The sequence below is a fragment of the Heptranchias perlo genome, chromosome 16 (genome assembly GCF_035084215.1).
Source record: "Heptranchias perlo isolate sHepPer1 chromosome 16, sHepPer1.hap1, whole genome shotgun sequence".
In the NCBI taxonomy this organism is placed as follows: Eukaryota; Metazoa; Chordata; class Chondrichthyes; order Hexanchiformes; family Hexanchidae; genus Heptranchias; species Heptranchias perlo.
In genome coordinates, this window is record NC_090340.1 from 64,901,737 (window position 1) to 64,924,601 (window position 22,865).

Consider the following 22,865-nt stretch of genomic DNA (forward strand, 5'->3'; position numbering starts at 1 on the left):
TTTGATAGAGGTGTTCAAAATCATGAAGGGTCTAGACAGAGTAGATAGAGAGAAACTGTTCCCATTGGCAAGGACCAGAGGACATAGATTTAAGATAGACATCGATTTAAGGTGACTGGCAAAAGAACCAAAGATGACATGAGGATAAACTTTTTTACACAGCGAGTGGTTATGATCTGGAATGCACTGCCCGAGGGGGTGGTGGAGGCAGATTCAATCATGGCCTTCAAAAGGGAACTGGCTAAGTACTTGAAAGGAAAAAATATGCAGGGCTACGGGGATAGGGGAGTGGGACTAGCTGGATTGCTCTTGCATGGAGCCGGCACGGACTCGATGGGCCAAATGGCCTCCTTCTATGGTGCAACCTTTCTATGATTCCATATCCATCCCACTAGTTGGTGGCCTATAGAATTCACCCAGTAGTGTAATGGCACCTCTATTGTTTCTCAACTCTAACCAAATAGATTCTGTCCTTGACCGCTCCAGAGTATCCTCTCTTTCCAGAACTGCAATATTCTCCTTAATCAATACTAGACCACCCCCTCCTTTCTTCTCTTCCCTAGCTTTCCTGAACACCTTGCATCCAGGAATATTTAGTATCGAATCCTGCCCTTTTTTGAGCCAGGTCTCTGTTATCGCCACATCAGCATATTATTCCCATGTGGCTCTCCGCACCTGCAGTTCTCCAACCTTGTTTAACATGCTTCGTGTGTTTACACACATGCACTATTAACCTTAGACTTTCTTATACTCTCGCTTAGTCTGGTCCCATCTATTACCATACTATTTCTTGCTCTCTCCCAATCTTTCTCTCCCAATCTATGCAAGTCTTTCTTTTTTCAATACTGTATGTGGTGAAATTTGAGATTTTCATCCCATCAGGGTTGTGCACATTTCCATTGAAAACCTATATGTAAACATTTCAATACAGGAAAACATTTTGCTAAGAGTTTATGAACCAACTGAATCACCCAAAGTGCTTTTTATAAAAATTTTCATTTGCCATTTCTCAGTAATTGAAATTTGTAATGTCCAAAATAGGTTTATATATAATAAAAATTTCAAAAGATTACATATTTCACAATAATATGATTAAATTTACCCATTGAATTGTCTTGTGTATTTTAATGCCTTCCTTAAAAGTAAGGCCCGGGCTGGTTCCAAAGCCTGGGCTTGCGCTGGGTATTTTTACCGCAGGAAAGCTTGCAGCCACATCTGTGCATTCTGAAAATGTGCAGTTTGCAGAATTTCCCAGCATGCAATCTGTGTATAACAGAAATTACAACATGGAAATAGGCCATTTGACTCAACCTGTCCATTCTGGTGTTTATCCTCCACACATGCAGTATCCTAATCCGGTGTGCCAGCCCTGTTCCCATATCCCTTTATCCCCCTTTCCTTCCACTAACCTATTCTTAAATGTTGACATAGTGATTAAAGCAGAAACTAACTCTGGTAGTGCATTCCACAACATCACAACCTTGCTCATCTTACACCGATGTTCCCCCATTCTAGTCCCCTCAATCACCGGACTCAGTTTTTTTCTATCTACTCTATCCCATCCCTTCATCATTTTAAATGCTACTGAATCTGGTAACCTCTGGGAGGAAAAGCTCATTAGTGCAATGTCTGCTTGTGAGGGATGAGGTCTGTTTATGGGAAATGCTGTACGACCATTGGAAGAAACATTGGTGGTTCCAGGAGCCCAAACCGTATCTTTATCTCCTTTCAGTCATGGAAGTGAGGTATACTCTTAGTATAGATCTGCTTGAAATAACAGGCGTAATCTGCTTTCAACACTACTCCACAAAACTCTCATAGCTCATTTATATTACAGCACTGTGATATAACTGAGGTGATTTTGTTCCTTGCATCGAAAGTCACTCGCCAATACAGATCGTCCTTTGGCATTCGGAAAGATCTGTGGTCAGATGAGGCATGTTTATCAACTACATATGCGCAAGTTCACACATGCACAGATCTTGTGTATGCATTGTTCCAGTGTTGCCAAATCTGCCTTGGAGTAAAGAGACATACATGGCACAATAGGAACTGGATAACACTGCAGAACTGCTTCCGATGGAAATAATTTTGCAATATAAATGAATTACGAGACAATGTAAACATACTCCATCTCTGTTCCACTACAATCTCTCCCTGAATCCAAGATATGGGAGCTTAAACTAGGCTTATCTCGATACATCAGTGGTAGGCCTTGGGTAACCAAAGCTGAAAGTAGGGTTGAGGTCACAATTAGATCAGCCATGACCTTATCAGGTGGCAGAGCAGGCTTGAGGGGCCGAATGGCCTACTCTTGCTCTTAATTCGTATGTTCGTATTTACAGCAGTACTGTTCCAGATGGAACTTCCTTCCAGATCTCATTCTCTGCAGCACCTACAGAAAATATTATCTTTCAATCGTGTTTTTAATACAAACAATGATCAAATATAATTATGGAGCCATAAATAACTAATATTTTTGGCAGGGGGTGGTTAATGGTCCAAGAATATAAGTCTAAACACAGTGGCTGAATTAGTCCAATTGTGTTTTTATTAGAGTATTGAAGAAGCGATAGTGAGGCTTCAGTGATTAAGTGCATATGTGTGGAAACGGTAATTCAGCGGCCTTATTATTAGATGTTCATTTAACTTTGCAGTTAATTTTTTCTCGTTTTTTTTCCTGAAGCTCAGCATTCAGAGGAAGATGGAAGGGAAGATGTTCCAGGAAATGAAATGGGGAAGGGGGCATGTGGATTAACAGCAATGCTAGATGATCCTGGGTCAGTGCACTGAGTGGGGCCATGGGGTGTAGGAGCATCAGAGAAAAGGGATGCCAGGGTTGGAGGGAGGGGACTGAGGCATATAGGAGCACAGGGAAGGACAGTCCTGGTGTTGAGGAGCATTCAAAAGGGAGTACCAGAGAGTGGGAGGGAGTCAAGATATGTGGGAGGAGTGAAGTGATGCAGCAATATGGCAGAGGTGGGAGAGCAGACTTGGGGCGTGGCAGCACTGGGATGGCAGCGGTAGGATGTAGGAGCACTGGGGAGGGAGGTTGCTGGGAGTACTGGGAAGATCCTGGGGGTGGGGGGGAAAGATTGGTGAGCGGCAGTAGGAGAAAGGGTCTCCCCTAACAGTCAGGGCTGGGGAGCAGAGGTGCATGAGAGGCGGCAGAAGGGAATGAAAGGTATGGGAATTCATGGTGGGATGAAGGAGAATCAATCGCCTTCAGTCTCCAGAAGTGTAAAAACTGTGGAAACTATTATTTACCATGGAAATGGAGTTTTCCCTAGCACTGGGCAGCAGTGTTGAGAGGCTGCAGCAGTAAAAGCAGCTCAATCTTGGCACTTCCGAGATGAATGGGGCTGTGGAGACCACCACCCAGGTGTTGGGACTTCGACAACGATCGGTGTTTTATATCAGTAGGTTGAAGGGTGACAGGCATTGCACAACAGGAAGAAGCAATTAAGTGCGACTTTAGAGGAACACAGGAAATACCTGTTGTATGTAAGACTTCTAATATATTGCCATGATTTGGATAGATATATCCACATATAATGAGAAGGTTTTGCATCTATCGTACGTCTGTAGAGTGTTACACTTTAAATAGGGTTATCATGCCCAAGGATATCATTACTCCAAATGTACCAGTACCTGTAGGGCAAACAGTGATTTTTATTTTTGATCCAGAAATGCCAGGGGAAATGAGCTGGTATAAATTGTTCCCAGCAGCCTGCCCTTTAAAGCTTTATCACATTTAAATTGGAATCACAAGGACCTTTCATATTATAGATTGGGTCTTAGCAGGCTGCCCCTCTCCTGAAGTTACTGTGGTCCCTATGATTTGTGGCAAAGAGGAAATGCATGTACAGAGTGGCCACGACAAATAGTTTACTGTTCATTCGCAATGTTTTGCCATGAAGTCACAAGTACTGATGCATGACAACAACTTTATTGTAAAATAAACATTCCAAGGCACTTCACAGAGCATGAGGAAAATGGATGCCAAACACAAAAGGACAAGACAAGACAATCTGGTTCATCAAGCCTGTCCCATCCTAACATGGTACAGCGTCAAACTCCACTACCCGCACACCCATCCTGGGAGGGGCAGGAAACTTGAGGTCAATTTAGGAAAGGCTCTGGGAAATTCCTCTCCAACTCCCAAAGGCAATCAAACGAACTCCAGGAGACCAATACTAACTCGTATCAATAATCCAACCTATTTTCTATAACTGGAAATGTTCTCCACTCTCAGGAATTCATTCAGCTCCCTTCTGAAGGACTGCAGTGAACCTATACTTATCACACACTTTGGTAATCTGTTCCAGCAGCCACTGACTCTCTCAAAAGAAATACTTCCTAACATCTAACTTAACTCTTCACTTTTGTATTTTGTAATGATAGCCTCTAGTTCACCTATTCTCATTGGGCTCAAATAACACATCCATCCAGGCAGAATCTATTCCCTTCATCATTTTACAAAACTCATCTACAGCTAGATTTCTACGATGAAAAAAACACAGTTCCTTAAGTCTATCCGGGATCTCAAAATTCCTACCACGTGAGAGGCCAAAATGGACTGGGGAGATTAATAAGGGTGCTCAAATACTTGGTTAAAGAGCTGGGAGAGAAGTGAACAGGCATGAGGAAGGAGGAAGGAGTTCCAGACAGTAGGACCTAGAGGGCTGAAAGTCCTGCCACTGATGGGCAGACAAAGAGAGAGGGTGGATGCAGTTGTCTGAGTAACAATGTGTTCAAGGGATGGAGGGACATAGGGCCGGAGAAGATTGCGAAGATTACGAAGATGGATAGGAGCGAGGCCATAGAAGGATTTAAATATGAGGATGATATTTTTAAATTTAATGCATTGGGGAATTGGAGCCAATGTAGATCAGGCAGAAGTGAGTAACCGGGACGAAGTGCAGGAGAAAGTTACATGCAGCAGAGTTTTGGACAATTTGAAGTTTAGAGGGTAGAGTTTGGGAGACCAGCAAGGAGAGTGTTGGAGAGGTCAGAGTTTGGAGGAGATGGTGGCATGGATGAGGGTTTCAGTGGTGGAATGGCTAAGGCCTGCAATGTTGCTGAAGTGAAAGTAGGTGGTCTTTGTGATGGAGAAGATACGGGTTCAGAAATTCAGCTCGGAGTCAAACGAGATGCCGAGGTTGAGAATAGTCTGGTTCAGCCAGAGACAGTGGTCAGGCAGAGTAATCGAATCAGTGGTGAGGGCTGAAGGAAACAACTTCAACCTTTCAATATTGAACTGGACGAATTTGTGACTCATACAGCACTGGATGTCCGACACGCAGGCTGGCAGCATAATGGTAGCGAGGTAGAACCAGCTGTCATCTGCATCCATATAGAAACTGATCCCATGTCTGTGAATAACGTCGCCGACGTGCAGCATGTAGATGAGGAATAGGAGGGACCCTGGAGATGACGGGGTGGAGGTCGGGGTGGGATGAGAAGCCATGAGATGCTCCGGCTGTGTTCAGAAAGGTAGGAATGGAACCATCCAGGGGCAGGAGCATGACGTGGTAGACTGTGTTGAACACTGTGCAGAGGTTATGGGGGGATAATGCACCGCAGTCACATTCACAATGGATATCAACCTTGATTTTGATTTAGGGCCATGTTAGTGTTGAGAGAATGGAGGAGGCCAAACAGCAGGGATTCGAACACAGAGTCATGGGAGATATGAGCATGGAGTTGGGAGATGGAGACACATTTAAGGATCCCGAAAGAAAAGGGACGTTGAAGATGTGGCAACAACTGGCAAGGATGGGAGTGTTAATGGTATGTTTTTTATGGTTGGGGTGGGGGGAAAAGATATTCACGGTAGTTTAGAAGGGAAGAATGATGGTGCCTGATCAGACTGAGCCAATGATAACGCCAGCTAGCATAGGGGCAATAAAGGGAGTCGTTGAATAGTAGGGTCTCATGGATGAGATGAGCTTGAATAAAATGAGAGAGAAGCTGCAGAGAGATGCAGTCCTTGATTAACTCATGCATTTCTATATGCTTACTAATTTGATCGCAAATCACGGATGTTGAGTTTCAATTCATGAGATGGAAGTAAGTAAATAGATTGACAGATTAGCAGTTGGAAATCTTCAACCTAATTGGTCTATAGTTACTCTGTTTATCCTTCTCTCCCTTCTTAAACAAGGGTGTAACATTGCCTGCTCTCCAGTTCCACAATTTGCATATTTGAGGATTGAAAATGTGTGGCCAGAGCCTCTGCTATCTCCTCTCTGACTTCTTTCAATAACCTTGAGTGCAGCTACCAGGGACTTATCCACCTTGAGTTCTGTTATTTGTATCAGAAATGATTCCTCTTCCACAGTTAGCTCTATCGGTTGTTCCAGATCTTTCTCTAGTACACCTACATTCTCACTTCCAACATCATTTATAAAAACAATGCAAAAATGATCATCTTCCTCCACAATTAACTCCTTCCTTCATCTCTCTCTTTTACTTTTTAAAATGTAAACGCCCTTATATTATCCTTTTATATTATTGGTTAATCATCTTTACATATTTCCCTTTAACCCTTCTAATCTCCCTTTTCACCTTCCTTTCATTATCCTCATAATTATCTTTAGTATTATTGCACTTAACTTTACCGTATGCCTCCCTTTTTGAGTTAGTTTAGTTTTAATCTCTCTCTTTCTTGACAAACTATATACTTTGATGCACTCTCTTTTCAACTTATAGAAATATATTTATCTTGTGCTGTACGTATCTCATATTTGAAGATTTCCAACTGCTAATCTGTCAATCTATTTACTTACTTCCATCTCATGAATTGAAACTTCCTAAAAACAGCCATACATCTATGTACATATGCAGCAGGCATGCTGAGGTGCACGTGATAGGCTGGGACCAGAGGGGACAACCTGAGAAGTGGCTGGGGGGTCGGGGGGGGGGGGGAAGAAGAGAATGGAAGAACAAGAGAATGAACAGGCAATAAGAATGGTGTGGTTCAAGAGAGGGCCTGCCAGTTTACACAGGCAACATAAAGCTAATCTCTGAACTAACCCTGTAAGACCTTCTACTAAGACGGGTCTATTTGAACTAAGTTTCAAGTTGTAACAGAAGCCAGGTCCTCAATTATCACAGGGAAATTTCTGGGAACTCTCCAATGTCCTAATCTAATTGCAGCTGACCACGTGCCAAAAGATCTCTCCCAGTCAGTTTATTTTTGATCTCTTCTGCACAATTAGATCATAGTTTAAAATAGCCTTTCTATTTATAGCTTTATGGGGCCACTTGTCCAACCCATTCAACCTTGGTAACACAATCCGCTCTATTCAAATGCACACCACTACTGATCCTTTGAGAAAATTACCAACGAGACACAGAATCCAAAATTAGATCTTTCAACTTCAGGAACAACATGAGGTAACGTGCAAATGATTTCCAGTCTTGCTCTTTGTGAAGTTTCTCCCCCACAGAGATCAACAACAACTTGCATCAACGCCTTTATCGTAGAAAAATGTCCCACGGCGCTTCATAGAGACGTGAGGAAAACAAACTGGACACCGAGCCAAAGGAGGAGATATTAGGAATGGTGACCAAAACCACAGTCATAAAAGTGTGTTTAAAGGAGCATTACCAACACATTGTGTACACAGATCCCACTGCCCTTAGGGCACGCCCATCTTTCCTGCAACTCCATGTTTGAATATCTCCAATCAGGTTTCTGCACCTGCCACAGCAGTGAACGGTCCGAATCAAAGTCATAAATTACATCCCGACTGACCATGCTGCAGTATTCCTCCTCGTCCTTCTAGACTTCTCTGCAGCCTTCGATCCGGTTGACCACACCATCCTCCTCTAACGCCTCTTCTCCATTGTCCAACTCAGTGGGACTGCCCTAGCTTGATTCCACTCTTAACTATCCAATCATTGCCAAAAAATCTCCAGCGACGGCTTCTCTTCCCGCTTCCACTACATTACCTCTGGAGCCCCCCAAGGATCTATCCTTGGCCCCCTCCTATTTCTCAACTACATGCTGCCCCTCAACGACATCATCCAAAGAGGCGACGCCAGGTTCCACATGTACGCTGATGACACCCAGCTTTATGTCCCCACCCCCTCTCTTGCCCCTCCACTGCCGCTGTATTGTCAACCTGCTTGTCTGACATCCAATCCTGGATGACCCTCAATTTCTTCCAGTTTAACACTGGGAAGGCCAAAGCTATTATCTTCGCAATCCCCCCTCCAATAACTCAGTACCCTCACCACCGATTCCATCTCTCTCCCCGGGAACAGGGTACTGAGTTAGACATCAGCCATGATCATTTTGAATGGCAGAGCAGGCCCGAAGCGCCGAATGACCTACTCTTGCTCCTATTTTCTATGTTTCTATGAACCAGACTGTTCACAACCTCGCCGTTCTATTTGACCATGAGCTGAGCTTCTGATCCCATATCCTCACCATCACAAAGTCTGTCTACTACCACCTCCATATCATTACCCGTCTCCACCCAAGCCTCAGTCTATTTGTTTTTAAGCAGTCACAAGTCAATTTGCGCACAGCAAGACCCCACAAACCGCACAATCACATACATGACCAGTTATCCTGTTTTGGTGGTGGTGGTTGAGGAAGGAATGTTGGCCAGGACACCGGGAGAACTCCAGTGCTCTTCTTCAAACAGTGCCACGAGATCTTTCATGTCCACCTAAGCAGGCAGACGGGGCCTCAGTTTAATGTCTCATCTGAAAGACTGCACCTCCGACAGTGCAGCACTCCCTCAGTACTGGCACTGGAAGATCGCCTTAGACTACGTGTTCAAGTCTTGGAGTGGGGCTTGAGGTGCCGATCTTCTGACTGAGAGGCATAAGTGCAGCCGCTGAGCCACACGACAATGACCCATCTGGTGTGCAAAGCTAACATTTCCTATTATTTCACATTTCTAGTTTTTGCAGTTTAAAAAAAAAATTAACAGCTTTGCTCTCAGTAACTAAAATTAGATGCACCCTTTTACTTTCTGTTTTGAAGGCACCTGCCCACAGTAGTGTACACAAGGTTCAAAGTACAATTGCTGCTCCTTCAGTTCAAATAACTTATTTGCTCTTTCAGCAAATGCTGTAGTTCTCAGACAGTTAATAACATCGGGCTCTGACAACCTTTAATGTCAGAAACTGTCATTTTATATCCCAGAGGCATTAAATCAGAAACAATGCAAGCACCATCACTAAATAGAACAGTGGGAAATCACTACAAGGAAAGGTTACTGGAACTTGTAATTACAGCAGAGATTGCATAATTAGTACACAAATAACTATTATGGTCTGGGGAACCAATGAACTGCTGCACTGTACTGACATCAGACAGCAAAGGCATGAGTCTACATAAGGACTGACAGGTGCTGAACGCTGCGGAATGACCCAATTAATAACAAAATATCCTCAATGCATACTTAAAAATTATTAAGATTTCCAAGTGATAAAAATCAAATTATTTTCACTCCTGGAAAAAACATTGAAATAAATGAGACTCAAGCTTTAAAAGTGGAAGACTTGGTTAAATGTATAAACTGCTGCGTTTAATAGGGTGGGGTGGAGAGGAAAGGGAACACGAAGGAATGCGCACTGCCCCCGCCCACCCCAGGATGAAATTCTATAATTCTACTTTACTGCAATGTTCTCAGCCGGAATACACAGCAAACTGGTTGGTAGATTGAAAGAGTCCTGAATGGACAGGTCACTCTAAAGTGTCAGCTTTGGCTCAGTAGGTAACACACACATCTCCGCGTCAGAAGGTCGTGCGTTCAGGCCCCATTCTAGAACTCAAGCTCATAATCTAGGCTTACACACGCGTGCGATACTGAGGGAGTGCTGCACTTTTGGGGTCCCATCTTTCGGGCGAGTTAAAGCCAGGTCCCACCTGCCTGTTCCTGGGATAAGACACTATTGAAAGAGCAGGGTGCCCCGGCCAACACTCGCCCCTCGACCAATATCAAAACTGATTGGTAATCTCATTACTGTTTGTGGATGATCTTATTCTCAAAATGGTTCATGTGTTTGCTGACATAACAGTTAGTTATTCATTATGTAAAGTGCTTTCTTTTATTTGCGATGTGATAGGCACCATATAAATGCAAGTATTTTTTTCTTTGATTCACTACACCAATTGCCAACTCCGAAAAGAGCTGAAATCCATAGGTGAGGTGAGAGTAACTGCCCTTGACATCAAGGCAGCATTTGACCGAGTGTGGCACCAAGGAGCCCTAGTAAAATTGAAGTCAATGGGAATCAGGGGGAAAACTCTCCAGTGGCTGGAGTCATATCTAGCACAAAGGAAGATGGTAGTGGTTGTTGGAGGCCAATCATCTCAGCCCCAGGGCATTGCTGCAGGAGTTCCTCAGGGCAGTGTCCTCGGCCCAACCATCTTCAGCTGCTTCATCAATGACCTTCCCTCCATCATAAAGTCAGAAATGGGGATGTTCGCTGATGATTGCACAGCGTTCAGTTCCATTCGCAACCCCTCAGATAATGAAGCAGTCCGTGCCCGCATGCAGCAAGACCTGGACAACATCCAGGCTTGGGCTGATAAGTGGCAAGTAACATTCGCGCCAGACAAGTGCCAGGCAATGACCATCTCCAACAAGAGAGAGTCTAACCACCTCCCCTTGACAGTCAATGGCTTTACCATCGCCGAATCCCCCACCATCAACATCCTGGGGGTCACCATTAACCAGAAACTTAACTGGACCAGCCATATAAATACTGTGGCTACAAGAGCTGCTCAGAGGCTGGGTATTCTGCGGCGAGTGACTCACCTCCTGACTCCCCAAAGCCTTTCCACCATCTACAAGGCACAAGTCAGGAGTGTGATGGAATACTCTCCACTTGCCTGGATGAGTGCAGCTCCAACAACACTCAAGAAGCTCGACACTATCAAGCAGCCCGCTTGATTGGCACCCCATCCCCCTAAACATTCACTCCCTTCACCACCGGCGCACTGTGGCTGCAGTGTGTACCATCCACAGGATGCACTGCAGCAACTCGCCAAGGCTTCTTCGACAGCACCTCCCAAACCCACGACCTCTACCACCTAGAAGGACAAGGGCAGCAGGTACATGGGAACAACACCACCTGCACGTTCCCCTCCAAGTCTCACACCATCCCGACTTGGAAATATATCGCCGTTCCTTCATCGTCGCTGGGTCAAAATCCTGGAACTCCCTTCCTAACAGCACTGTGGGAGAACCTTCACCAGACGGACTGCAGCGGTTCAAGGCGGCGGCTCATCACCACCTTCTCAAGGGCAATTAGGGATGGGCAATAAATGCTGGCCTCGCCAGCGACACCCACATCCCATGAACGAATAAATAAAAAGATACAAGCAGATTACTAGTTATCCTCCCCTGGTGTTGTACATTCCCTTGTACACATACATAATGGCAACCACCTACATCAATTTCACACTGCAATTACATCCCCTTCTCTCTCAAACCCCTGTCATTCTGCCCCATCCCCACTTTCTTGCTCTCAAGTTCCTCCTTTCCAACCCATCTTTTCTCTCAAACTGCCCCCTTCCCACCTCTCTACTCTCTACTCTCTCATTCCTCCTTCTCTCTCCTTTCTCTAAGCCCCTCGCCCTCTCTCTTATTCACACCCCTCTCTCTCTGAAGAGAAGGTGTACCTTCTCTCTCTCTACCCCTCCATCCTGTGACAACAGGAAGTCAAAGTGGCACAGACAAAAAGTGTACACAGACACAAGGTTTTTATTTTATAGATGTATATATAATATATATCACTCTGGCTTCGGTACAAACAACAAACGTCCTCGCTAATACAAGAAAAAATTCTCATCTGGTAACACCTTAAACTGTATGAATGCTGAGAGTGAAATCTTTCAGTTTAAATCAAAAGCAAAATACTGCGGATGCTGGAAATCTGAAATAAACAGAAAATGCTGGAGAAGCTCAGTAAGTGAGGCAGTGTCTGTGGAGGAAAAAAAGTTAATGTTTTAGATCGAAGAACTTTCGTCAGAACTGGAAGATGTTAAAGAGTTAAAGTTTTTAAGCAAGTACAGAGTATGGGAAAGTGGGGGAGGGAGGAAAAGAAAAAACAAAAGGGAAGGTCTGTGATAGGGTAGAGGGCAAGAGTGATTAAATGACAAAAGGAATGATGATGCAAGGCAAGGAGGGTGGTAATGGGACGGGTTAAGAAACAAAAGATTGGTCAGGAGTAGCTGTGACTGGTCACAGCAGAACCATTACCAGCACATGCTATCCGAAAAATGGGAGCAGTGGTTATGACCTGAAGTTATTGAAATCAATGTTGAGTCCAGAAGGTTGTAAAGTGCCTAATTGAAAGATGAGATGCTGTTCCTCGAGCTTATGTTGAGCTTCATAGAATCATAGAATCATAGAAGTTACAACATGGAAACAGGCCCTTCGGCCCAACATGTCCATGTCGCCCAGTTTATACCACTAAGCTAGTCCCAATTGCCTGCACTTGGCCCATATCCCTCTATACCCATCTTACCCATGTAACTGTCCAAATGCTTTTTAAAAGACAAAATTGTACCCGCCTCTACTACTGCCTCTGGCAGCTCGTTCCAGACACTCACCACCCTTTGAGTGAAAAAATTGCCCCTCTGGACCCTTTTGTATCTCTCCCCTCTCACCTTAAATCTATGCCCCCTCGTTATAGACTCCCCTACCTTTGGGAAAAGATTTTGACTATCGACCTTATCTATGCCCCTCATTATTTTATAGACTTCTATAAGATCACCCCTAAAATCTCCTACTCTCCAGGGAAAAAAGTCCCAGTCTGTCTAACCTCTCCCTGTAAGTCAAACCATCAAGTCCCGGTAGCATCCTAGTAAATCTTTTCTGCACTCTTTCTAGTTTAATAATATCCTTTCTATAATAGGGTGACCAGAACTGTACACAGTATTCCAAGTGTGGCCTCACCAATGCCCTGTACAACTTCAACAAGACATCCCAACTCCTGCATTCAATGTTCTGACCAATGAAACCAAGCATGCCGAATGCCTTCTTCACCACCCTATCCACCTGTGACTCCACTTTCAAGGAGCTATGAATCTGTACTCCTAGATCTCTTTGTTCTATAACTCTCCCCAACGCCCTGAGGTGATGCATTTTGGTAGATCGAATCGGGCCAGGACCTACTCCGTTAATGGTAGGGCGTTGGAACAGTGTAAGAGGCTGAAAACAGAGAGGTCGGAATGGGAGGGGGAATTAAAATGGCAAGCGACCGGCAGGTCAAGGTCACGCTTGCGGACAGAGCGGAGGTGTACGGCAAAGCAATCACCCAAATCTGCGTTTGCGGTCTCCTCTATTCTGGGGAGACCATTATGTGCAGCGGATACAGTGTACTAAATTGAAAGAAGTACAAGTAAATCGCTGTTTCACCTGGAAGGAGTGTTTGGTGCCCTGGACGGTGGGAAGGGAGGAGGTGAAGGGGCAGGTGTTGCATCTCCTGCGCTCGCATGGGTAAATGCCGTGGGGAGGAGAGCAGGTGTTGGAGGTGATGGAAGAGTGGACCAGCTTGTTGCGGAGGGAGTAATCCCTTCGCAATGCTGAAAGGGGAGGGGAAGGTGTGTCCAACCCCAACCAGTCTCCATCCACCACCACCCTCCTCCACCTGGCTGAACTTGTTCTTACGTTGAACAACTTCTCCTTTGACTCCACTCACTTCCGCCAAATAAAAGGTGTCGCTATGGGAACCTGTATGGGTCCCAGCTATGCCTGCCTTTTTGTGGGATACGTGGAACATTCCTTATTCCAGTCCTACTCAGGTCCCCACCCTCTCCTCTTTTTCTAGTACATTGATGACTGTATCTGTGCCGTTTCGTGCTCTCGCCACAAACTGGAAAATTTCATCAACTTTGCTTTCAATTTCCACCCTTCCCTCGCCTTCTCACGGTCCGTCTCTGACTCTTCCCTTCCTCGACTTCTCTATCTCCATTTCTGGGGATAGGCTGTCAACCAATATCTATTTTGAGCCCACCGACTCCCACAGCTACCTTGATTTCACTTCCTCCCACCCTGCTTCCTGTGAGGAATCTATTCTGTTCTCCCACTTTTTCCCTCTCCGTCGCATCTGTTCCGACAATGCCACCTTCCACACCAGTGCTTCCGACATATATTCCTTTTTTCTCAACCAAGGATTTCCCTCCACTGTAGTTGACATGGGCCCTCGACCATGTCCATCCTATTTCCCGCACTTCTGCCCTCAACCCTCCCCCACCCAGAACCATGACAGGGTGCCTCTTGTCCCCACCTTCCACCCCACCAGCCTCCACATTCAACGTATCATCCTCTGCCATTTCCGCCACCTTCAGTGCGATTCCACCACCACACACATCTTCCCCTCCCTTCCCCTTTCAGCATTCAGAAGGGACCGCTCCCTCCGCGACACCCTGACCCACTCTTCCATTACCCCCAACACCCGCTCTCCTCCAGACAGCACCTTCCCTTGCGAGCACCTGCCCCTTCACCTCCTCCCTTCCCAGCGTCCAGGGCCCCAGACACTCCTTCCAGGTGAAGCAGCTCAATTTAGTATACTGTATCCGCTGCACACGATGTGGTCTCCTCTACATTGGGGAGACCAAATGCAGATTGGGTGATCGCTTTGCTGAACACCTGAACAAGGTCTGCAAGCGTGACCTTGACCTGCCGGTCGCTTGCCATTTTAATTCCCCCTCCCACTCCGACCTCTCTGTTTTTGGCCTCTTACACTGTTCCAATGAAGCTCAACATAAGCTCGAGGAACAGCATCTCATCTTTCAATTAGGCACTTTACAACCTTCTGGGCTCAACATTGATTTCAATAACTTCAGGTCATAACCACTGTTCCCATTTTTTCAGATAGCATGTGCTGGTAATGGTTCTGCTGTGACCAGTCACAGCTACTCCTGACCAATCTTTTGTTTCTTAACCCGTCCCATTACCACCCTCCTTGCCTTGCATCATCATTCCTTTTGTCATTTAATCACTCTTGCCCTCTACCCTATCACAGACCTTCCCTTTTGTTTTTTCTTTTCCTCTTCTCCCCTCCTTTCCCATACTCTGTACTTGCTTAAAAACTGTAACGCTTTAACATCTTCCAGTTCTGACAAAAGGTCTTTGACCTGAAATGTTCACTCTGTTTCTTTCTCCACAGATGCTGCCTCACTTGCTGAGCTTCTCCAGCATTTTCTGTTTTTATTTCTTTCAGTTTAAAGTTTTTCTGACCCCCACCCCCACCACCCCGCCTTTGCTCATGTCTTGCGGTTCATTTTAAGTTTTCAACAGGCTGGTGCCATGGTGAACTGTGGATATTCTACTTCCACAGGAGAGGGGTGACAGCTACGATACCCACAAAACATCATTTTCTCAAATAATTTGTCTTCAGGACCCAGAACTGCCCATGAAGCAAGGCCCAGATGAAGAGCAAACCTTTGGAACAGAGCGCAAGATAAGAGTGGCTACGGTACTGGACTAGCAACCCAGAGGTGGAGAGTTCAAATCCAACATGGCAAGTTGTGAAATTGAATTCAATAAGTTTGGTAATTTGTGGGTTGGCATGAGAAAAACTGACCATGAATGCTGCCACATTGTCGTAAAATTCCAACTGGTTCATTAATAGCCTTTGATATTGTGCTCCCTATACCCAAGTCCAAATCATCTATAAAAACCGAGAGCAAAAAACACAATTTAAAAACAAATCACATGTTTATCTGCAACCAATCAGATGTTGCAAAGTGTACCGCCACCTGTGACTGCCGATACCATTTGGCATTACACGAACAGTCTGACCCTCTCGTACAGTGACGGATCCGAGGGACACTGAAGGAAAGTGGGGACCGACACGAGCTTTCTCAAAGCCCAAGACTGTGCCTGAGGAACAGCACAAAAGAATAAAGGAATACAGGAGAAAGTGAACAGTGATAGTGAGGAGGTAGAAATCAATGACAAAATTTATAAACTTGAGAAGTTGTATTCTGGTGGAGGATTTGAGGCAGAGCTACACGTGTTTGTTGAGATAGTAAAATCCACTCTGGAACTGGCAGGTCATGGGACGGGGATGGGAATGGGAGGGGAGTGTAGGAGGCTCGATCTCTGTAAGGTGTTGAGGCCTAGACCCTGGAAAAGACATAGCAGAGCCTATTTGACATTAGAACCTGCTGTGCAAGGGGATGCTAGGTAGTGCTAATTATCTACAACCAAAAAACAACAAATTGCCTACATACGAGTACATTACAACAGGAGGATAGCGATAAGCAGGGCATGTGTCCTACATGGTTGATGCTCAATGCCCTCAAAGTAATGGATTGGGAAGAAGCCATGTAGAAGTCCAAAGCTGAGACAGTGAGAATGTGCACAGGAAGGCCTAAATGGAAGAGTGATAACAAGCAGATTAAGACTATGGTCAATGGGCTTATGACAACTTACTTGCTGACTAACCCCATGCTGTCTGCTTATATACAAGTGTTACTTAGAAGTGCCAAGTCCCATTTACAGTAAAAAAAACAGGAAATAATTATTGTGAAGTTCACTGAAAAGTCAACCATCTGTGTGCCACTGTGTGCACAGGTGAGAGGATGTATACAATCAGACAATGCCCACTCTGCAAACTACAGGGAAAGAGGTGAAATTTCATAACTGTTTAAAGTCTACCGGTCTATACACAAAAACAACAAACCTTGAACTCTCATTCCCAAACTTTGTTTGGTCTCGGATTACAAACCCTATTGTCCCCAACATACAACATATTTCCTCCTTTTCATTCTTGCAGTTGATGACTTCTTCTAAATACTTGGTAATAATCTCAATCAGGCCACTACAGTTTGGATCAAGAAGCAGATAATCTGGAAACTGACATGAGCTCAACGACACTAATTCACAACAAAAGACAGTGAGTTCAATAAAGGCAACACTACAGACAAGTTTATAAAAACATTTAACCACAATGATACACAGTAGTGATAGCCAGGCATTAATGCTGTGTGATTAGTGTCTCAGTCCAGGGTACCTGAGCACAATCTTAAATTCATCTTTGAATGTAAAATACATAAAGTGGCTAAAAAGAAGTCCTGTCCTGAACTGTAGAAAAGGGAGATGGAATTCAGGCATCAATAACTCATGCCAGGATATCAAGATGTAGTTGTATCAGGCAACCAAAATCAAGCCATATTGCAAGCTGAACCACTCATAAACCAAAGCCCAGAACACACTATTATATATGTGTGTATGTGACACACACATTTATGCACAAACATACTATTTTTAGATTCTCTTCCATTTCTCCCTGAAGGCAGTGACTCCTGCTGGATCATGGGCACAGCTCCACAGTGCCTCAGTTGCCATTCCTCATGTATGGGCTTAAACACTGAGTGACAGCAGGTTATTCAAGCTGAGGGGGGGGGGGGGGGGGGGAGGGGAAGAGAAGGGAGGGGGAGGGTTCCAAAGCAAGCAAGCTCAATCCTGTTTGCACCAGTCTTCCACACACATTTTCCAGTAGTGGTCACTGGATAACTATCGGCAGCAGGAACCATGGCTGATTTTCCCCTCCCTGACCCACAGGCAGAGGCCAGCTGCAGTGTTCCAGACACCCTGACCTGGGCACATGCAGGGACTGATACCTGGACCGTTCCTGGTCTGTATGGCTTAATACCACTCACTACACTGCATTTATCCACCAAGCTATCAAGAGGGTCGAGTAAGATCTGTATTTCTAACAATACACGCCTCATAGGCAGATACATTTTGAAAAATTGTTGCATACAATGTTTTGATTAAAAAAGCACAATGGTGTTTGAGGTGCAGCTTTTGACAGTGACAGCAGTTTTCTCTACGTCACCAGATGCTAGTGTTTCACAAGAGTTACATGAATGAGGTAATCAAATATAATACTGGTACTGGTTACTGGTACTTAAACCACACAAAGCATCAATGTGAGTGGGTGAAGGGAAGCTAATTCACATCATTGGTATTACCAATACCCATATAGACCAGTGCTAAAACACTGGCCTCACGAAAAGCTAAGAGCCTTAGTGCCCAAACCCTGGAATGGATCTGCTTACCTTGCTGGAGGCGGCGATCGTTGCTTTGGTTTTTCCTTCTCTCGTTCTTTGTCTCTTTGTGCTCTATCTTTTTCTTCTCGCTTTGCACGCTCTCGCTCCCACTCTTCTTTTCTCCGCTGCCGTTCTTTGTCACGTTCGCGCTCTCTGTCCCTCTCTCGCTCTCGGATCCTGTTTCCTCGTTCTCTTTCTCTTTCCCTTTCCCTCTCGCGTTGTTCTCTGTGCCTGTCTCTTTCTCTTTCTCGTTCTCGTTCTCGTTCCCTTTCCCTTTCCCTCTCCCTTTCCTGGCAGGGATAGAAAAAAAAGATTGTATTCTTTGTCAGTCCTTAAACCGATATCAATGCTCGTCTCACTCGCCAAATGATCCAGTGGGTAAAGGCACCACTAGATATAGTACTGTATAAGTCTCTCAGAACAGAACAAAATAGATGGCCACAGGTTCAATTCTCAGTCTGTGCTGAGCTAGTTTATCTTGGCCAGTTCAGCAGTTGGGGTGCTGGGTATGGGCTGGTGAAAGAAAAGAAAAATCAGCCAGGGATCTTGCCCCTGACCACTACTGGAGCGACTGTGTGGACATCAGATGAGGATGGAATTCAACTTGGCTGTGATGCTCTTCCTGATATCCCATCCAGGCTGGGCAGGGTAACAGGAAGCTTCCGTCTGTGGAAAGACTCCAGCCTTCAGAAAAGGAGTGGAGGAAAGGAGGAGAAAGTTGAAAAAAAGTTTTCATTTCACTACAGTGGAACACACACATTCTCAGATGACAGGTTTCTTAACACGATCACATTGTGTAATATTTTCCATGTTTGGGTAACTATGGGTGGATAACACTTGCAGCACGACTGGAGTGTCTAAATTACCTGCACCGTTGCACAATAGGCAAGGCAGGTGTGGTCTTCCGTTCACAAAATGCATTCCTAGTTTAACTCATAAAACATGCTACATTAATGCTAGTTGTTAAGGTGAAAAAAAGGCCCAAGGCATTTTCACTCATCTTTCGCATTTACAGTTCTACGGCCCAAGTCAGAGTGGGATTGGTGCCCTGTTGCATGCCAAGAAAACAGGAATAAAAAACAAAAAAGAAAAGTTTTGCAGATGCTGGAAATCTGAAACAAAACCAGAAAATACTGGAAACACTAATCAGGTTAGGCAGCATCTGCAGAGAGAACAGTGGAGTTTAATGTTTCAGGTGTGGAGCCTTTATCAGAACTGGAAGATATTACAGGTGAACAGCATTTAAAAAGGAATGGGACAAGGGGAAGAGGGGACAAAAAACTCATACAGGAAAAGAAATAGAATGATCTGCAAAGTGCTTAAGTGGAAAACAAGAGATGGTTAAATGGCAGAACTGAAATAAGCACGAGACAATAGGAGACATAATGAGAGAAATCAGAGATAAAGAGACATATATGAGACACAGAGAGCACGTGAATAATTAAAGGATGGGAGATAAGCAGGTGAAAGAGAAGCTGAAAAAAATGGACAAGCGGAGCAGGCTCGTGACCCTGGAGCCTCGGAGAAGGAGAATGCAATCAACACCAAGGATGCAGGGCACCTCCTCTCAATTTCTCTCTTTCCTGTATGTCTTGTTCCCCATCTTCCCCTTGTCCTGTTCCTTTTTAAATACTGTTCATCTGTAATATCTTCCAGTTTGGACAGAGAGCTTGCACTCTCAAAACGTCCACTCGCTCATACTCCCCATAGATGCTGGCTGACCAGGTGAGTATTTCCAGGAATAAAACAGTCTCCTCCCATTCATTCAAATCAATTTTTTTGCACTAAATTTTTTAAATTTTCCAATAATTTGAGTTAAGTAACGTCGATAACACGTTAAATTCTCTCTCTGATGTCGATAATGTTAAATTTTTGAATCCGATAATTTGAATTAAGTGACTTGGAGCAGACTAGAAGTTCATAGAAAGGTTACAGCACAGGAGGCCATTCGGCCCATCGAGTTCACGCAGGCTCAACTGCAAGAGCAATCCAGCTAGTCCCACTCCCCCGCCCTATCCCCGTAGCCCTGCAAATTTTTTCTCTTCAAGTACTTATCCAGTTCCCTTTTGAAGGCCATGATTGAATCTGCCTCCACCACCCCCTCGGGCAGTGCATTCCAGATCCAAAACACTCGCTGTGTAAAAAAGTTTTTCCTCATGTCACTTTTGATTCTTTTGCCAATCACCTTAAATCTACGTCCTTTGGTTCTTGACCTTTCTGCCAATGGGAACAAACAGTTTCCCTCTATCTACCCTGTTTAGACCCTTCATAATTTTGAATATCTTTATCAGATCTCCTCGCAACCATCTCTGTTCCAAAGAGAACAATCCCAGCTTCTCCAGTCTAGCCATGTAACTAAAGTCCCTCATCCCTGGGATCATTCCAGTAAATCTTTTCTGCACCCTCTCTAAGGCCTTCACATCTTTTCTAAAGTGCGGTGCTCAGAACTGGACACAATACTTCAGTTGTGGCCGAACCAGTGTTTTATAAAGGTTTATTATAACTTCCTTGCTTTTGTACTCTATGCTTCTGTTTATGTGGAGAATAAACAGCAAAGATTAGTTGGACCAAACGGCCTGTTTCTGTGCTGTAATTTATATGGACTTGTAGGTAAAAAGAGGGAGATCAACCATCCCCCCCAAAAGAAAACACCTTTTCAAAGCTGTAACTCAAAACAGAGATTCACCCTCAAGTGTGGAAATTGAAATCCCACTTTTACTGTCTTAGTTTATTGATATGGAAATCAACACCTTACCCATCGCATTCGGTGAGCATGCAACCAGCTCCAAGAACCCAAGACAATGTCACACCCTCCAAGAAAGTATCTCGACAGCAACCCAGCTCAGATCAGCAGTGACTGTGGAAACCAGAGCGTGTACACGGAAAACAAGATCCCACACTTGCCGGGGGTCGGGACCAAGAACAGACGTCAGGCCAAACTTTGTTTTTACATAATGAGTGATACAGATTGTGGAATAAGTTACAGGGATGGCCACTGAATTGGACACTGCAAATGGGTTCAAGGGACAATTAGATGTATTTCTGGGGAGAGAAGGGATTGATGGAAATGAGACGATAAGGTTAATCTATGAAATAGGAATGGGTTTGTTGGGTCTAATGGCCTTTTCTGGCTCCTACAAAATGTTCTGTTCTTTTTAAAAAAAAAGCAAAATTGCAAATGTTTAAACTGATCATTTCAAAAATACTTCCGTGCACAAAAATTGAGTCAGGCAGTATTACAGAGGCTGTCACAATCCACAAATATACTGAATAGTCAGGGAGACATAGCAGAAAATGAGGAAGAGAGACAGACATATAGAGTGGACGAGATGGAGTGAGAGAAAAACAGGGAAAGCAAGGGCACATGGCAAAGAATGGGATGGAAAGAGAAGGTCGAAGAGGAGAGAAATAAAGCAAAAAAAGTGAGCGAGAAAGAGACACACAGACACACACAGAGAAACTACGGCCCTCCTGGGTAGAATTGATGCTGTTTCTGGCAATCTCTACACAGAGAGGGTACATACTGTCTATTTGTTGAGGACACCACATGTTTCTTCCCAGAACACAATGCTGAGCCATGCTTGAATTAATGGATATGGAGAAGAACTCTCCTTGGTGTTGAAGCTGGTTACTGTAGGCCAATTCCCTAACTAGCCTCTTCACCTCATTTGGCAAGTTTCACTGTGACAGGTACAGTTCATTTTTGCTGTCAGCTGTTTGACTCAATTTCAGAGCTTTGGTTGTGATATTGGAGCTTTGTGGTGTGATTGTGAAAAGGACAAGGAGAATGAGTGAACAGGAAATCACCCGAGGTTGGGTAATGTTTAATAAAGTGTATTATTTCTCAAGTACTTACCCTATAATGATAGTCTGCCTCTGTCCACTGGACTCTGAAGTTCTCGTATTGTCCACCACGCCAGTACCGCTCAACTTCATGCTCATAATAGGGAGTTATATAGGGGTCAGGCCTAAGGGCCAAGAAAGAAAAGCATTCTTTAAGCCTGTGTACTCTAGCTTCCATTGTACCTTGCACAGCACAATAGTGTTTACATCACACCAGTAACAGAGAGACATGCAGTAAAGAAGTTATCCCCGTTTTCTCCTGAAGGTGACTTTTGTTGCTCTACGGTTGTATGCTGACAGCCCTTCACTATTGACCAAGTGCCGAGATGAGGCAATGAACTCCAGCAATCAATTCATCCACAATCGAGCCCAATCCCATCCTCACCTGACATCTGCTCACAAATAAACACTTTACAACTGGGGGGTGTGGTCACCGGATAACAATCAGGAATGGGAATCTTGGCTGATCACGCTGAGCCACTGGGACCACTCCTACCATCACACAGGACAAACCAGGGACAGGTCTGGTTTACATATCTCAGGTCGCAAAGTGCACTTATCCACCGTGAGTACCGATGTTAGCTGCCATTCTAGGCTAGGAATAAGATTCCGAAACCTGTGACCATGGGCTTCAGTGCTGCTGGTGCATGACGGGGTGCGGGAAGGGCAGCTGGTGCCACTCATTCCACTCCACAAACAGCACTGCTAAGATTGAGAACTCGTTCCATGGAGGATCACGGGCAGCAGCTCACATCCCAACATTCGGCAGCACAGCTCATTCCCTGGGACCACTAGCCCGCCGCAGTAACATACAGGCAACCTTGGGTCATCTTTATTAAAACACCCAGTACAAGAGAGAACGGTGTGGATATTTCTCATGTCGTCACTTGTTTTTGTATCAGTGTGCTCAGCAGCCATGTCTGCGAGGTGTGATTAGTTTCTACTGGAGTGCCAAGGATGGGAGATGTGGCAAAAGCACATG

The 22,865-nt window shown here is 44.7% G+C and overlaps 1 protein-coding gene across 4 annotated transcripts in view; it reads right to left on the reverse strand.

Annotated features, from left to right (window-relative positions):
- Positions 1–22,865, reverse strand: part of zc3h18 (zinc finger CCCH-type containing 18) — a 169,580-nt gene that overhangs the window by 106,365 nt on the left and 40,350 nt on the right. For all 4 annotated transcript variants that reach the window (XM_067998212.1, XM_067998213.1, XM_067998210.1 and 1 more), the window contains 2 exons: positions 21,897–22,008; positions 18,050–18,330 (listed from right to left, as the gene is read on the reverse strand). In XM_067998212.1, coding sequence (XP_067854313.1) covers positions 18,050–18,330; positions 21,897–22,008 — 393 coding nt within the window. The remainder of the gene's footprint in view (positions 1–18,049; positions 18,331–21,896; positions 22,009–22,865) is intronic.